General features: G+C 36.1%; 1 protein-coding gene across 1 annotated transcript; it reads left to right on the top strand.

Annotated features, from left to right (window-relative positions):
• The first annotated feature begins 6,901 nt into the window (after positions 1 to 6,901).
• LOC109094946 (membrane-spanning 4-domains subfamily A member 8-like) lies at positions 6,902 to 18,590 on the top strand. Its single transcript, XM_042723003.1, has 7 exons — positions 6,902 to 7,053; positions 11,157 to 11,367; positions 11,697 to 11,807; positions 11,903 to 11,971; positions 14,481 to 14,624; positions 15,274 to 15,392; positions 18,551 to 18,590. The coding sequence occupies exons 2-7, from the start codon at positions 11,182 to 11,184 to the stop codon at positions 18,588 to 18,590; spliced, it is 669 nt and encodes a 222-aa protein (XP_042578937.1). The 5' UTR covers positions 6,902 to 7,053; positions 11,157 to 11,181.
• Positions 18,591 to 18,913: the final 323 nt, after the last annotated feature.

Below are 18,913 nucleotides of genomic sequence, written 5' to 3'. Positions count from 1 at the left end.
AACAATTAAAAATACTGAAGTTTTGGCCAGTGAAAAGAATGAGATCAACTCTATTCTAAAATATTTCTGAGAACAACTTTAAACCATTTTGTTTTTTATGGATATTTTCATATATTTATTATAAAACATAACAAGGGATACTGGATAATTTTTAGCAATTAAAATGAATGTGTATGGCACAAATGGCATTGTATTAGCACCATTCTCATATTTCCTAAATGTCTCGGTGTTAAAACATGGTGTCACGTGCATGGGAATATGCATGGAAATGATATGCAGATGAGGGTTTTCCATAGTAAAACTAAGCGTTGTAAGCTCTCCATATGAGTGATTCGGGAAATTAGAGGAATTAGGCATACGTAAAGCACAATCTTCCCCTGACTGGGATTTATAAAGGGATTTTTTGCTCAGAGTTCTGGGCGTGCGTGCCTCGCATTTTACTTTTAGGATGAAATCTCACGGAGAGTTTTATAAATGAGACCCCTGGAGAAACCGAGATCAAAAGAAAATCAAAGTGATTCCACAAAAAGAACTGATACATTAATGGAAACTGGCAGATGCTTTGTTTAAAGCAGCTTCCATTGCATTAAAGCTACACATTCAATCATAAAACCAAGCTGAGCTCTGCAAAGAAAGCTTTTATTGAGAGATTCTGGAGTTTAAACATGCATATGGCAGAGCCAACATTTTAATTAATGGTTAAAAACGTAGGTGTGGCCAGTGATGAAGTTCGCAGGTTGAACCCGCGTTGTTCTGGCTCATTGCTAGTTTGTGTCTGATAGTGAACAGGCAAACATTCATTATCAATGACATCTGCAAGCAACAGTCACATAAAAACTCCTATGGCGAACATGAACTTCACACCTGTTATTTACCAAAGCACTTTGAACAATGTACACCAAAAACATATCCGTTACTAATGCACAAAGTTTCTTTTGACTTCCAGTGCCTTGTCCGTTGCAGATTCTTTTAATACTATCAGTGTAGTATCAGGAAGGAAAAGACTGTAAAAGGTTTTCTGCCACAAAGTTCCATATCATTTAGAGTATTAATCTGCCCAAAGCCTGTTTACTGTTTCTGTCAAAATCATATGAGAGAGAATATATTTGGTGTTCAAAAATATTATATGCGTTATTTGTTCCCAGATGTCAGGCAGGGTGCGGAGTTAGAAAAGAACCCGTTGCTTATGGCTGAAGCGATGTTATCCATCCATCAGTGAACACCAGAATCATAGGGGAACATTAGGAAAACCTCCGTTCTCATCCACAAGAAACATTGAAGGACAGGCGATTAGAGTTACACAGATGGGTGAAATGGTTGATAAGATAATAAGCACAGCTAATTAACTACTACTACTATTATAAAGCAGCAGGCCCGGACTGGCCCACGGCCGGGGTTTTTTGTTTGTTGGTTGTTTTTTAGTTGTTGTATATTTATTTTTGTCTTCCCAATGTACCTGTCACAAATCAGGCTTCTGTGGCTCTCTCGATCACAACCGGCGGGGCACCCTCTCCCATGTACTAACTTTCCTCGGACTCCATTTCCCATCTACCCCGTGCATGGGACTGATTGCTGGCACAGGTGTTTGCTATCAAGCTCCCTATTTATACAACTTCCGGACTCTTAGCATGTCTGACAAAAGTACTTGTTGTGTCAAGGCTAACATTTCCTAAGTGGTCTACCCTGATGATTACCTCTTGCTGTATGATCCTGGAAATTTCCCCGACCAACGCTCTGCCTTTGTTTACTCTACTCGATTATCTCTGTTGTTCCTGGCGTGTTGTTGATTGAACTCTGGCTGTTTGATCTTATGTTGATTAAAGCTGCAAATGGATCCGCTACACATCTGACCCTGCATTTACAGTAACATAGTGATAATTTCTGATAATAAATCTCATCAATCGGTAAGTCTTGACCGGTAGTGCTTCCGTCAAGCGGTTTCAAACAGAATTGATGTGTGTGGGACTACCAGGGGGAAAGAAGATGAAGCGGGTCCAGAAAGAGGCAGTGAAATGTAGCCAAAATTACTAGCCTGTTCAGGGGGCTCAAGAAAGAAGTGCAGGCCGAGTTTTAATCTGTAAATGCAGCTACTGTATAGTTGAGTATTAAACTGCTTCAGAAACACCCCATTATTATCATCAGGTCAGAATACTGTGTTAAAAAGAAATCATTATTATCGAGTTGTTATTTAGCGACATATATCACGCAGATTTTTGTATAGGTAGGGAGGGAGCAACACAAAACTATGAGTCAGATTAATAATTGCACTAGTGTGTTCCAGTATTGGAATTGATCTTTTCAATAAAGATATTGTATAATTTTGACATTTAGGTACTTTTTATAATATATATATATATATTTGTATGAGAATCAGGGTTGTTAAATCTTGGTATTTAAGTCATTAAGATAAATAACTTCTTAGCTAAAAAAATTGCTCATGGCGGTGGTGTTGTTGCAACAGAAGGGACAACAGTTCTGTCATTACAGTAGACCTGCAGGTGCAGAAGTGGCAGTAGGTACAAGAAAAAAAGGGAGAGAAGATATTATAGAAAAGAAATGGATGAGTGTGAGATTCTCGCCTGAATATTATTGTTTCAAAGACGTCGAGTAGATCACCAACAGATTTACAACTTTCATTGGTATGCAACACTTCAATAATACATAAAAAAGTTTAAAATTACTTATAATATTAACATTCGTTAATATTAAACTAAGTTTCAACTGTTTTAAAAGGTTTTGATGAGCACAACCATAAAGAAGATCTGACCCAGCTTTGTTAAAGAATAGATTAAAGCTGTCAAATGAGCTTATTTAAAAGTACATTCAAGTAAAGTATGCACATCATTGTCCAAATACCAAAACACACATTTACTACATCATAATTCAGATTTAGTACACTTTCTAAATTCACTATAACAAAGTCACAAAAAAGTGCCCATGTATCTGTTTAGTCAAAGAGAAAAATAAATTCAATCCTTGTTTAGATTTTAACTAGTCTCACTTGCCTCTTAAATACTGGTTGGATATTTTGTGCTGTGAAAAGCATAAACGTGTGAAACTGTGTTATACAATAAAAGATCCTTCATTATCTGAACTGCAGATGTACCTTCGTGCTGTTCTTGAGCTGGTGTGAATGAAAGAGCCTCAATGAGTCGAAGATCAGAAAGTGTCTGAGATGCTCACTGGACTGATATTTATTGGCTTGCAGAAAGGTGGGTGTGAACATGCAACGCAAACACATATCTTGCCTTTAAGCTTTTTTTTTTTTTTACATCTTTGAGATACTGCTCTTAGGAAATTCCCCTTGAAAACTTCAATGTGTCACAATAAAAATGAGAATAAATCAAAGTTACCTACAGTGTTGGGGAGCCACTAGTTACATGTAACAGAATTACGTAATTTATTACGTAATTACGTAATAACAAAATAAATGTAACTAAAGTGTTACAGTTACTGAGAAATAAGTGATTAATTAAATTACAGTTACTTATGAAAATGTTGACAGTTACTGTTTGGGTTTATAAAGGGGGTTACATATGTATATTTTTGATTGATTTCTTTTTTGATTTGTTTTGTTTGCTTTTAAATATGAGAGCCCGATGTTTCAGGAGTTTAGGACACAGAATAGGACACATGCTTATTCTTTAAGTTTTTTTTTATTTCTTTCATAAATTGCATTGACTGCTATAAACTTTGGGGCTTATGTGTATGCTATAAACTTAGCATTGTTAGATGCTAGTGGGTTTTTTTTTTGTCACAACTATGCAAAGACTTGATTTCAAAAACAGTATCATAGCTATTAAACTCCTTCTTGTTATGATTTTAAACCTGTGTTTAACGATCTCAAAGTGAAAAGAGGTGCTAACGTCTGGTTTTGGTGGCTGTGCTTTAAAACTAAATGATCATAATCTTTTTTAAGGTTATGTTTTTTTTTGTTTTAAAATTACATTTTTAGTGTTAATTCAGGTGTTGAAGGATTTTAAATGTCTGACAGTAATCAGTGTTGTACCAGTTGGAATTTACTTGTTAGAAATTTAGAAAAGCAATCAAAAAGTAATGTTAGTAATTAGTAATTAAAATAGTTACACTAATAGGGTAACTTGTAATTACATTTCCAAAGTAACTTTCCCAGCACTGGTCACCTATTATAAACAGTCATGCGATTCATAGCTGAGACAAGCTAACAGAAAAGAAAAACAAAATCAATAGAGACTTTCAAGAATATATCAAACAGAAATCCTGTCACCATGAGGTCTTTTGGAAATCATGGTCATGCGGAGGCCATCGTAAGTCACAAGACCACAAATGACACACATGAAGCGTGTTAATTTATTTTCACAAGTATATGTTCAAATACAAGCAAAAATTAGTTACTGATTGATATTATTTATAGTAATTTGCAGAAGTATATCCTACTAGTTGATTGATTGATTGATTGTGGTACTCATTGTGTTATAGCTAATCTAAATAGGTGAGATAAGCTACAATATAGCTGATTCACTTCATCATAAACAGATCAAAACCAATGATAAAGATTTATACTGCACATAAAAACATTAAAATCCTTTCAGTTCCACATAGGGTTCAAGGAACACTTGCCAAGAGCCAATTGAAAGTAAAAATGGCTTTGGATAATATAAGTTGCCGAAACCATCTAATAAAGAAAACCTCACCCTGTGCATCTTGTGATGAGGAAATGAGGGGGAAAATCACAATAATAAAGTACATAAAATATGAATTCATCCATTATTGACCAGTGTGGCAAATATTCAGTTTAACTCAGTGACTCCATTTAGAGACGTCTGACTGCTTTGCTTAAACAACTTTGCCATTATGACCATCAAACTGAAAACTGAGTGCAGTGGCTTGTTACCCAGAAGTCACGGGAGGGAGTGAAACTTTGAATTACTGAAACAATATTTCTTGGAGAAAAAAAAGACCATGTCAGACAGTTTTATTTCCCCTTTTTAAAAAATAGAACGGAGAACTGCTGTTGTCAACCAGATGCAACTTATGAAATTTAGGTGCTTTGAAAGAGAAGGTTAAAGAAGTATAATTTAAATGAAGACTTGACTGCTCAGAAACAGTTGTGGTCAGAATTTAAAAGGAGTCCGTTTGATTCATGTGTTTCTTTTTATGTTCAAATTTTCAATGAGACCAGGCAGCTTCTGAAAAAAGCCTCCTTGATGGATGGGAGCAAACAGACTGGAGCGGAAGAGAAGCAGAAACACGTCCTCAGAGAGAAGAGAAAGCAGCCTTCAGCTCCTCTGCTGAAAGAGGAAGTGGACACTTCTGAGGGGTCAGCATGGTGACAGACTGATTCAGTGCAGGAAAAGGTGAAACTTTCAAATTAAATTCTTCTTGAAGACAAAGAGAACATCCTGCAATGCTGAACTATAAAATACTTGAGTAACTGTATTTGATTACTGTACTTAAGTGTTATTTTGGGGGATTTGTACTTTATTCAAGTACAGTTTAAGAAAAAAACTAATTTTATTTTTAACTTGAAAAGTAGGCTACTTGTCACATTTTATTTTATGTTGCGCACATTAAATAACGAAGGCTCAAATGTGAGCATTTGATGTGTGAGAACCAATTGTTCTTTGTTCAGATAACTTATCTCGTACTCGCTTAAAATGAAGATCTGTACCTCATCGGGCCTGTATGGAATAATTAAAGGAGTCATTTGATGTTGCTTAAAAGAACGTTATTTTGTGTATTTGGTGTAATGAAATGTGTTTATGCAGTTTAAGGTTAAAAAAACACACTGTTTTCCACATACAGTACATTATTGTTTCTCCTCTATGCCTTGCCTTCTGAAACATGTCGATTTTTAAAAGCCCACCTCTTCCAACCGGGCCAGGGCCGGCTAAATGAACCATGCCCGAGCGTGGCACGGAGCGCTCACACTAGTCGAACGAACCGGGCTATGGGGGTCAAATGCGCTCGGGAACGGTTCAAAACGCCTAGTGTGAGTACACCCTAATTAGCTGCTTAAACATTTATTTTTTTGCACACCTTAAAAAATCCACCAACCAATCAGATTCAAGCATTCAGCAGCCCTGTAGAATCATATATTTGGATTTGACTGAGCCTGCAATACCATTTTAACATGATCAAAACAATCTGTTTCTATGTGAAGGTGATTCTGTGCAGATTTACAATGAAACCACTTACCAGATACAATGATCTTGAGCTCCAGACTTCAGCAAGGCATCTTCCTTTGCACCTTTGCAGATTGACTCTTTTTATATGTGTCATTGTTTTTGCACTGTTGCATTGTTTGCATCATTATTCACTAGAGTCTGTCCTTTACACTGACCACCAGTGCCACAGTAAGTGCCCGAAACATTTTAAAACATGGTCTGTCAACATAAAACTACACTTTTAAGTCTTATCTGAGACTGTAGTTAAGAAAAGGACCAGTACATAGAATATTTGCATGATTAAAAAAAATAAAAATAAACTCCCCCCTTTTCCCTTTATATGAATTACTAAAATTCTATATTTTAAAAATAAGTTCAAAAGATCATAATCAGATACTAATGCACCGCATGCAATATAGCAATGGATTTATTAAAGCACCTTATATTGTGAAATATGTGTCATTCTATATCAAAACGAATCTAGTTGTGTGTAAATGATAAAGAATAGAACAGCTATAAATAAAAAAAAAAAAAAGACAAATCGCCCATCATGTAAATGATTGTGTAAGAGAACAGAGTGTTGTAGGTCACGTAACAGCATAGTAAACATATATTTCATCCTGCACATCTTTATATCCGCCGTGTTTGACCCATAGCCAGTCGCTTATTTCCGCGAAACACTCGGTATTTATTACGTGTAATTTATATATGAGGTGACTTCAAGGACGAGCGGTGCGCTCAACCCGACATGAGCCAATCACAGCCGCTTTAGAGTCAGAATGGACCAATCACAGCCGGGAGGCTGCTTGTCATTTGATCGGTTACAGGTGCTTCACAGGTAAATCGAAACCAAAAGAAGCAGTTCCTCCTCCGTTAAGATCGCTGTAAACTTCTGTCTTAATAATCGGTAAGTCCAGCATTTTCTGCTCGTATATGATGCAGTCATATAAATGTCACAATATTAGATGTGTGCGTGTGTTTGGTAAGTCGAGGTGTTTATTCTGTCTTATTGTTAGTGTGTCTGTTCGATGTCTTTTTGTTGTTTTTGTCCCCTGAAGCGCCAGAATGAACGTTTTTATGACGTCTTTTTTCGACGTCTTTTGGACATCTCTAGAAGGTTAAGGTGATTTCGAAGATAGTGTTTCCTGGACAATGTGCTCAACGTCTTATAAGTTCTCATTTAGACGTCATTTTATACTGTTTAGTGGAACAACAAAATAAACCACCTCTTTTGGCTTGCATTCATTTAAATTCTCTCATGTTTTATTTCAATGCAATTTCTATTTTGTACTTTGTAAATAAACTCCTAAAAGAAACAGTAAGCTGTTCACACAAAAACCATGAAAATAAAGATAATAATTTTCACTCATTATACAGTGGATAACAATTAACAGCAATTTATTTTTGATTTAGGTCCACACGGCTATATTTTACCTACTGGAGCTTGACTAAAAAGCTTTTTTCGTTTTCATTTCAACTGCAATTAGCATAAAATTCTTAAGATATTATTCTTTATTATTCAATAGTCAAGTGTTCATGTGCCCGAATATTATCTGCATGCACAATAATAATAATAAAAAACACACAATATGCTACAATGCAGGGTTTTCAATCTGGGGTTGCTGGGACCAAAGCAAAGGGACCTGTGTTCTCCCCATATTTTCCAGACTACAAGTCATATTTTTTTAATCTTCACAGAGATGTGCTGAATTATTCTAAGCAAACCGTAAACACTTAAAAGCAGGCACTTACAGGACTGTAGTTCTCAAGTCTGTCTGTACACAGTGGTATTGTCTGTACCACTGTGTTTTCTATTCAGGACTGGTTTTAAAACTGAGATAGCAAGTGCATTTTAATTGAAAACAAAATAAATACTGCTTGTAACTAATGGCACTAAATTTTTATTGTACATATACATAGGCCTAAATATTTTTTATTTTTGTTCTGTTTGAATAGTATTCAATTTAAATGATTTGAAGTGAGAGAAGGAAATAAAATACATCTTTTACAGTGTTTATAGTTTTTAAGTTTCTTAAAATTTGTTTTATTTATCAGTATTTAAATTATTTCTGAAATTAATAGTAAAATGTGTCTTATACACAGATGCAACTTATGTGTTTTTTCTGACCTGGTGCAACTTAGCTCTATATTGTGCTGTATTATTAAACAAATGTATTTTGTTAAAAAAATGGGACTATTTAAAAAAAATAATAATAAATAAAACAATCATATTATGTTCATTATACTTCACCCACAATAATTTTAAGCCTTAAAATCTGTTTTCGTAATTCTGAGGGGTGTCCTGGAAAAATTTTCTCTACAAGAGGGTCCCTGGCACCAAATGTTGTAAATGTCCAGTGCTAGTGGACAGGCGTCCATATACAGTAGAGTCTGGTGTGCTTCAGGAGGAACTGTCACAATTAGGTCACAACATCTCTCGGTCTTCACCAACTGCCCTGAAACACAAATATAAATGATTATTATAAATATAAATATAGCTTCCTGAATGCTCATTTTGACCTCTGTAGTGAACATATGATCAGAAAATACTGCCAGACTGATTTTTTACTGTCTTTAGTGAATCATTTCAAAAGCGTTGATATTAAAAAAAATTATTTTAAAGTTTAAAGTGCCTAATTTCTACAGACTCGCGTGAGCAACAGTTTTAATACAGGAACACTTAATAATAAACTTTATTTTCTATAGGAGGCCTTAAAAAGCGGCTTTACCAAGTCATACAGAAAATACAGAAATACATTGAGATTGACAATCAGAGAAACATATCACATATGGCTAACCGGAAAAAAATACGTTTTAAGAGAAGATTTAAAAATACTAAGGGATTCAGCTTGTCTAATTTCAGTAGGGGAGAGAGTTCCAGAGTTTAGGTGCCACAGAAGAGAAGGCCCAGTCACCCATAGAGCGTAAGCGAGTTACAGGAATAGTTAAAAATACAGAATCCGATTAGCGAAGATTACGCCTTGGGGTGTAGACAGTTAAAAGTTCAGTCAGATATTCTGGAGCTAAACCATGCAGGGGCCTTGTAGGTAAGCATAAGAATTTTAAAAATCAGCGAAAGCCTGACCGGGAAGCCAGTGCAAGGACTCCAAGACTGGAGAGATGTGCTCACTTGTCCTGGAACTTGTCAGGATTCTGGCGGCTGTGTTTTGAACATACTGCAATTTGTTTAAGAAGTAGATTTCGAGACCCCCACAAGCAAAGCATTACAGTGATCAATTTGAGAAAAGACAAAGCGTATTGGTAACAAAACGATAACATGGGGGACATGATCTTGCAATGTTTCTAAAGGTGGCAATAAAGGATACTTTAACCATGTTCTGAACATGAGGATCAAAAGTTAAGTTAAGTTAAAGTTTTGAAAATCTTACATTATTGTTAATGTAGTGACAGAATGTATTTGTATTTGCAGTACTAAAACTTAACCACTAGGTGTCAGTAGTGTTACACTTACTCAGTAGAGTTAATGTAGATTTGAAGCAGAAGTTAAACTCTTACATTTGTATTCCCCGTCCTGAAAAGTATGAAAAAAAAATAATTTTAATAAGTTCTAAAACCGTTTCTTTATTTGATCAAGAAAAATTAGTTACCTGTTTTAGTGACCAATTTTAATAACTTACTTAAAAACGATCATCCATAATTTTACCTCAGACTGTAACTTGGACCACCTCAGCAATTAGCAACACAACACGGATAACGTTATGTACAATTACAAAGAGGAATTTGAAAATATATAATCTTTATAATCCAAATAAATAATTTGAACTATTAAACTGAAGTAGAAGGGGAGTTTAACATTAGGATTGATAAAGCGGCGAATAAAAAAGCTAGACATTTATGCTTACTTTTGGCTCAGCAATTGCCCTCAGGGGATGACCGCTACAGTTTGGATTTCCATGTAAATCAAGTAATCGCGGTATATTAGCTCCGGCCTCCGCTGTGAAGGTGGATTCGCTGGTCTGGTATCTCTGTAGGTTTATAAAGTGTCCTCAACATAGGAAATAAAATAAATTAAAGGATGGCGGTAGTTATAACTTCAGTCTTTTGTAATAAACAGAATTATTCTTCCGTCTTCGTGGTTGTTTGCGCCATCGCGTTTACGGTTTTTTTTTTTTGCACTATCACGTTTACGTCACTGACGTAACATCACGTTTACACTGTATCTAATACAGATATAAACGGCGTTTCTGTCAATGCTCCCAGTGAAAAATACGACTCAAAACAATAACTAAATCCATTGTAAGTTTATATGGTCACCTTATGGTCTTTAATTAGGCCTATGTTTGTAAACATTTGATATATTAAAATTTTTTGACACCTGTTTCAGAAGAGTAGGCTACATGTGATATTTAAATCAGAAATCAAGGATGCTTTGTTGTGTTTATATGTATAAAAAAAAAAAGTTATGTCGATTTCCTGAACCTGTTCTGCACGTTGAACAGACGTCCAAGAAAATCCTTAGCCTGACGGTCAAATTCTGAACCTCGTATCGACGTCCAGATTCGAACCGGATTTGCACGTCGAGTAGACGTCCAGATAAGGTCCAGACCGACCGACGCAATTTAGACTTGATCTGCACGTCGTATAGACGTCTCATGTTTGTTGGGTTCATGAGTAGTTTATCATTAAATGTAGTTATTATACATTTCTGCGAATACATTATAAATCAAATCAAAGTCAAGTTATGTTTTCGGTTCTCCCCTGCTTAGCAGTGAGAGTAGATAAAGTTTATGCTCACAAACAATTAGTCCTATAATTTGTTTAATATTTACATTACGTTGTAATTTATTGTGACTCGCGTCCGCTTTCAACTATTTTTAGCTTTACAAAACAGCTCGTTGTGCTCCTTGATATGCAAACTGGTGTTTCTTACGATATTATTTAAATGTAATGGAATATGCATTTAAACATGAAATGTGTGTTATCAACTATTTAAAATCTATTCCATAATCACATCGTTGACATGTTTTAAATGACTGTGGTTTTGTTCAGGTCAGTTTGGGATTCAGACCCCAGCATGTCCAGCACAGTCATACCCATGAACTCTTCAACGCTCATCATCCAGCTTCAACCGCCAACACAAGCAGCACCTGTTGTGACGGGGACAAATGCTCCTGTGCCTGTTTACGTACAACGGGTGGCGGGAGTGTCACCTCTTCGTGGACTTCAGGCGTTTCTGAAAGGCCAACCCAAAGCCCTTGGGGTGAGAAAAGTCTCATGAACCCATATTATTGCTTTTTATTTTTGCATGTTAGTGTGAGGTGAGAAAAGTATTTGAATAGATTTTAACTGAGTAGTCCACACACTAACAAAGCATCATTTTTATTGAAGAATGTGACTTGCTGCCTTTGTGAAAATCGGGTTTATCATTTACAGAGTAAAATAGGAAACTTTACAGTGTATCAATCACAGAGAAGAATGTTTTAGGAAATACAATGACATTCATACAAATTAGTTCCACATTTTAAATTGTTCCCCTTTATGAAAGACTGTACATTTTCACACTTTCTGCATTCTTTTTGTCCCTCACAGACGGTTCAGATAATGATCGGTGTGCTGACTTTCCTGTTTGGCATTGTGTCTACAGTTTTTGCACAGTCCATCTTTGTTATTATTGGTCTTCCTTACTGGGGATCTCTCATCGTAAGAAACTGTTATACTATCAAGTGTTCTGTCTTTTATGATACGAGCTACATATTCCAACGCAAGCCTTAATTTTTGCCTTTTTCTCTTCTCAGTACATTACAGCAGGCGCACTCTGCATTTCTGCAGAAAATAAAATTAATTCACCTTCCAGTTTGTGTCTGGTATGTATACAGCAGTTATTACTTTTAAGGGTCTAAGCTAGCGGTTCTCAATTCCAGTCCTGGTGACCCACCGCTTTCTGTATTTTTTTTGTGGGTAGCACTTATTTAACACACCTGGGCCTGTATTCACAAAACATTTTATCTTACCACTAAGAGTTCTCCTAAAGAGTTTTTTCTTAAAACCTGTTCACAAAGCTGCTGAGACGAACTTTTACTAAGGAATAGACAGAAGTCAAAATAATAATTATGAATTTCTTAGGGAAAAACAGCATGTACAATGCATTAACGTTTTAATTTATTGTTACACCAATGCTTTCTGTTTTCGGTTTAAGAAATGAAGTCTGTGACAGTGACTCATCTCCGCAGCACCTGTATGCATGTTTCATACGGATTACATAATGTGAGAATATTTGTTTTCTATTTGAATTGGTTCATTAAAAAGTTTCATTCTCTATAGATATATTTTTCATGTCTGTAATAAGGCAAGCATCCACAGAGTTTCGAAGTGACGTGCTCAAGTTCACAGAGTCCGAGACGTCAGAAAGCACATCATGTTTGCTTTAATTATTTTACAAAAGCACAACATTTTGTTGCTATTCTGAGTGCAAACAAATAAACGTAGAGTCTTTACAGATACAAAAGATTCCTAAATTTTTGTGAAATACTCTTAGAGCAAAAATTTAGGAGTCCTAAATTTAGGACTGACACACCCATTATTTTTAAGATTTTCTCCAAAATCTGCAAGTTAGGAGCTACTTTTAGCCTTAAGATGTTTTGTGAATACGGGCCCTGATTCAGATAACCAACTCATTAGAAGAGAGCTCCCTGTGTTCCCATTGTCAGGGTCCCTGAGCAGGGGAAATCTGTTGAAGTTTACTTTACTTTGGAACATTCTTTCATGGATTTGCACTACACCACGTCCTGCAGCGTCTTCACACACAGACGAAACTTACTAGAGAAGTGTGAAGTGTGACCTCTGTAAATAAACAGAATTTAAATTCACGCCTCGCACACTTGAATGTACTTTAAATGGAACAGAGACGTTCCCTTCGAACTGGAATCATGGTGGAATATCCTGTGATGTCCACTATGCAGGGCACTTATGGTCGAATAGAACGTCTGAAATGATAAGAGATACCTACAAAATGTGCAGAGCGGTGGTGAGCGAGCCGAGGACTGGAATTGAGAACCACCATAATGGTTTGGTAACCATAATTCTTAGAGACCCTAAACTTGTCAGAAAGGTCCCAAACATCTGCATCTATCCAACACTAGGTGGCGCAATGATAATATGATTTGATTAATTAAAGCATTGTGATGATGTAAGTGAATTAATCAGTCGGCAACCCTCTTTTTTCACAAATTGATATTTATGTCCTGAACGCAATAACAAAACGTAATGAAACTTGATATACATCAATATATTTTGAGAATTCACACTAAATTGCATCAAAGTTGCACCTATAGGAGACGCTACAACTCAACACTGAAACTGTAGGATCAGTGCAGTTAAATTTATTATGAATCTTCAGTGGTGGATGTCATAACATAATATGACTTGTCTACATAAAAAGACTTACTAGCCAATCAAATTTCAAGAACTGATAACTTCAAATCTGAGTGCTTGGGGAAAATTTTGAGAGGATGATGGTGTAAGATGTGTTTTGTGTGGCTTCTCTGATATTTTTAACTCAATTTTTTATTAAAATGAGACATCAACAATACCAGCATTTCCTGCGAGCATTTTGAGTGCTGTTGAGCGGATTCTTAAACACCTCTGATTGGCCATTGTGTTCCTCCTATCAGAGGATCCATCTATGGGCAGATATATTAGGGAATTTTGTGATTTTTTTTTTTTAATGTGAATTTTGCTTAGAACATAAAAATGATCTGCCAGTGGGGTAAGGAAAATAATCTTGTTTTAAGATAATTTTTCTTACCCCGCTGCCAGGTAATTTTAATTGTTGTAAGCAAAATTCATATAATTTAATATAATATGCATGGGGGCTTGGCACAGGATCTAGATAATCTGTTGTTGGATGTGGAAAAGGCATTCGATCTAACTATCGATTGATTGATTCAATCAACTATTTATAGTAAAAACTTATACTATATATATACAGTATTGCACAATGTTTTCCTTGAAACATGGAGTGTTTATAAGAAAGTGTCCTCTGCATACACACCAGACACTTACACCACAAATCATACTGCACTACTTGCTTGTTAACCTTAAATACCTCTTTTGCATAATATCATGCACAGTTATTATGTAAAGTACTGGTATAGTCTGTCTTAGGTTATGTGTATGTATAGTCAATTATTTATGGTATATGTATAGTTAGATTACCGCTTCAGATAGTTAGCTATGCAGGCCTAAAAATTGATCATACTTGTAGTGTTATATGTTTATATTATGTTTATTTATATATTTTTTATAAGTGTACATGACATGTTAACACCGGTTTAAAGTTCTTGCTAATTTCTTAATCTTTTTTTATATCTACAGGTGAATGCTTCACTTGGAATGAACATTTTCAGTACTTTAACCGCAGGCATCGCCATTATTTTCACTTCACTGGATCTGGCTTTAGGACCAATGAACACTTACTGCAGCAGTTATGACTGTTATTATTTAGAGACAAAGTATAAGGTATGTCAACTTTTATATTCACATTTGATTTCATATTGTGTCTAAACGTAAATGAAACTTTTATTTAGTAATTACAGTAAGATCACTGTGTCGTCAGTACACAAGCTTCAATCTGCACTCATCTGTTCACTCTTTTTATCTGGCATTTCAGAAGTAGTTTGTAGATCATTTACAATGCAAGACATCATTGGCATTATACGTTTATTGTAAACTCAGTCCAGTTTGACCTATAAGGGCCAGATTTACTAGCAGCTTGTTAAAAACTATTGTCAGGGTTTACTAAAGACATGCAGCGAAACATCAGCGAAAAGAACACAGTTATATTTGTGGCTGACCTTTATTTTATTTGCAATTGTAGGATTTTCCTTTTTATTTGCATTGGATTGCATTTGTCATTATGGAAATGATACATTGTGCCTGTGCTCTTTAATGTGCTCATTGTCAGTAGATCACACACAGAACATTTCACTCTCACCGGCACTTTTATGGGATTGTGCTCTCACGCTAATTTGCCTAAATGAGTTATATTACTATATGAACCTCAAGGATAGTAGATGCTTGACTGCTGAGCATTCAATGTACCAGTGTGAATAGTAATTATCATTTATTTTGTAACAATTATTTGTGCTAATGTTGAATTTTTTCTCAGACTCTCTTCAGGGGAATCAGTGGTGTATTGTTGGTATTCTCCTTGCTTGAGTTTATCATCTCCATCTGTCTGTCAGCATTTGCCTGTAAAGCTAGCTCCTGCTGTTGTCCTTCTCAGGTGAGTAATGAGGCAAATCAGGAGTTCTCAAACGTTTTGTGGGTGTGTGTGCAGGCCTTAAAGTTCTCCGGCACCGTGCCGGATCTCTGGCGTGTGGCGTCTGGGGCAAAAAAGTCGTCCTACATTTAAAAACACGTTCAAGTTCATGAGTTCGCCTATCAATGTATGAGAGGTACAAAGCTTTCACTGTCTACCAAACTAACATTACTAGCCAATCAGAAGTTTTTGTTCTTATAAACATCAGACCAATGTTGCCAAGTCCGCTGTTTTCCTGTGGAATTGGGCTACATAAACACTGTTGCCGCAGGTTGTTTTTCATGTCTGCGGGTTGAAGCGACCCTTAATAATATGATATTTAGCCCCTGGAATGCGAATTTGAATGGAGGATCCCCGCCGAAAAACTTGTATTTTACCCAACCCCCCACCCCCCCAATTCGATTTTTACTGGGGAACCCCACCTCGAAATGCGATTGGGTGAGCTTTGTTGCGAAAACCTGGCACCCCTGGACGCCCTGATAAGTAAAATAATCATTAGTTAAGCACTAGATTAGTTAAAACATTTCAAAATACAACTGCATTGTTTAACTTTTGTGATTGAAAGACAAATATTTTGTCATTTGAAAAGTTCCTAAAGTATTAAAATGTTGCCTCGTTCTAGTGAACCAAATATCTGCATTTTGTCTCACCTTGTGAGCTAAGTGTATTGTCACACCCCTAGTGTCTATGAGCGTGATAAAGCTTATAATTTTCCAAGAGTATGATATAGCTTTTATTCTTCAGGTCAATCATATATTCATGAAAAAAAATCAATTTGAATAAGGAAACTTTGCAATAATATCCTTTCAAATGTAAAAGTTGCCACAGTCATTGCATTCTTTGCATGTGCTGAACTTTATTTTTACCATTTTGTTTTATTTGTTTATTTATTAGAAATTGAAAGATAATAACAATATTGATTGATAAGTGAGATCTGATTTTAGTCCTTGAAAACCAAAAAAGTATTGCATTTTATTTTGCAGTATCTGTACAAACCCTGTTTAAGTTACTAGTTCTTGGACCATTTTAATGTTTCGACTGAACTGTAGTTTTCTGTAGTAAACTGTCTTTGTATATTTCCTATTTTATATTAATTTCCTTGTATTTAATTTACCTTTATTTCTTTTGAACAAAACAATCCAGGTCGCACACACTCACGATTGTATGTCTATAATGCAGTTGCCCTCATGTTTTGCCGCAAATAGTGATCACAAGTAAATTTGCTTTCATCTTTGCAGGACTATGATATGAAGAGTTTACAAAGTAACACATCTATAGCAATAGTGTGAAAGTGCATAGCACATAATGTGCACAATACCAGTATAAATGCGGATATCTATTGGTATAATATGCGTCACATGACTAAACTTGCGTCATCGTTTTCAAAAGCCTCCTTTTTCACTGTCCACACTACAGCGCGAAAACGGCTTTTTCAAATTTATCCACTTTGGAGAGCGTTTTTAAAAAGCTCCATTTTCCTTGACTAAAACCGCCGTCTCAGTGTGGACGGAAGGCCGAAACAGAGAGAATAAGATGAGTTTTCAAACGAAAACGTATTAGTGTGGACATGGCATCAGGGCTGTGTATATGCTAATAGGGCAGAGAGCATCACAAATGAGCAGGACTTTCCCAGAGTATTTCGTCAAAGTAGTGAGAAATCTGGAACTGCTAGTATGGAGAGACTGTTTATGATTTATTGAGATTATAAAAAAATGAGTGAGTGGATTTTTACCATTATAGGCTGGTGTTGTTTAACACACTGCTTTCACACAACTGTGTTCAAACACCTTGTAAAAGCTTCACTTTGTACCCTATGGCACCTTTAAATAATTTATGTTCCTCAAACTTACTGGTGATCTTTGCCCTTTTTACATCTTAATCATATCCTTAATCACCCCTAAACTCAAATCTCTTGGTTCTGCCACCACTCGTTCCATTTCATCCATTTCCACTGGGATGCCTGCTCTGTCTGTTTAGTGTTATTTGCCACCAGTCCTGGCTAAAGTGACTTCCCAGTAAAACATCTGCTGCCAACCTCTAAAGGCAGACTCCTTCATCATTCCTGTTGTTATTATTTAATAGTCTCAATAGTTTCTCAAAACTTTCTCTGGAGTACTTCTCTCAGCCCTGCAAGTTTTAGTATGTCTATCCACATCTATCACACCTGATCTCAACTCATCAGCTCATTAGTAGAGACTGCTTGGGACCTGGAAGTGGGTGTGTGTCAGAATGTAGGGAGATATACAAAACGTGCAATGCTAAGGGAGTACTTCATGTGAAAAACTTGAGAACATGTACTATACACCCTGTTGCTTGACAGTTGATAGCAGGGTAGCGTGGCCGAAAGTGGTCTGGGGTGATGGTATTTAGGCTCCAGTGTCTTTGGCGGCGTGGGTTTGAATCCCATTGCTGCCAACGGTGGTTTGTGGGGGAAGTCTTGGCCTGAAATGGTTAGAGAGAGAACCACTAAGGTTGTGGGTCTGAGTCTCAGGCCGGGTAATACTACACGACTGAGGTGCCCTTTGAGCAAGGCAATCGAACCCCAAACTGCTCCCCCCCGGTGACCTATACAAACATTGCTCACTACTCTGGGTGTGTGTGCACTTTGATGGGTTAATAAGCACGTAATTCCTGAGTATAGGTCACTATACTTGGCTGTATAGTCACGCCACTTTCTAATTTTTTTAATGCTGACATGTTATCTTTTTTCTAGCATGTTTTATACCCTCTATCTATGTCGTGATAACAGAGTGATAAATTTCCTATGCCACATGTGAAATATTTGGTCGGGGTTCTTAGGCTATTGTACTTCTGAACTTAAGGCCTTAGGGCTCAACCTGTGTGTTTTCTGATAGATACACATTTTTCCCTCCTGATAGAACTAAAAAAATAATCCAACAAACCTGCTCATTTCTTAAAATATTGTACTTCGCTACTATACTCGTGCAAAGTATATTAGAAGCACAAAACGAAGCTTAAGGATTCATTTGCTTTAATTAAATTTCCTGATTTTACTTGTATGGTCACAAATGTAAACCTGTAATACTGATGCATTTCTCTGCCATCTCACAGCAAGATGTTATAAAAAACATTACATGCACATTTTTTTCCCCTAAAGGTGCAGGCAGTTTGTCCCTCAAGTTCTACCTCCACAGCCCCTCTGATTTCAGGCCCATTCAATTTCATGCTCTTAACAGCTCAGAGGTAAGAGAATCTTGTAAACCCAGTTTAGTTGCACTTTGAGTAAAATGAATAAAAAAAAATAATATTTTAATTTAGTATTGAGTGTCCATGTACTGGAAATATGCAAGCTACTTGGTACTTGGTTAAATAATTGTTGCATAATATTATCAATAAAAAGTAATCATACAGCCATTCATATAGTGTTTTTTTTTTTCTTGTGGTGATACCTCAGTTCAGCAGCTCTTCCATTCATCACCAGCCTGTAGATGCTCCTCCACAATACAGTGAATTCAAATAAATATGT

The sequence above is a fragment of the Cyprinus carpio genome, chromosome B4 (genome assembly GCF_018340385.1).
Source record: "Cyprinus carpio isolate SPL01 chromosome B4, ASM1834038v1, whole genome shotgun sequence".
Classification (NCBI taxonomy): Eukaryota; Metazoa; Chordata; class Actinopteri; order Cypriniformes; family Cyprinidae; genus Cyprinus; species Cyprinus carpio.
This window is presented reverse-complemented; position numbering and strand designations above follow the sequence as displayed.

Bases quoted from the DNA above. Each gene is read 5' to 3' on its own strand.
- LOC109094946 (XM_042723003.1), top strand. From the start codon at position 11,182: ATGTCCAGCACAGTCATACCCATGAACTCTTCAACGCTCATCATCCAG. The intron at 11,972-14,480 runs GTATGTATACAG...TTATATCTACAG, and splicing joins CACCTTCCAGTTTGTGTCTG to GTGAATGCTTCACTTGGAAT. The intron at 14,625-15,273 runs GTATGTCAACTT...ATTTTTTCTCAG, and splicing joins ATTTAGAGACAAAGTATAAG to ACTCTCTTCAGGGGAATCAG.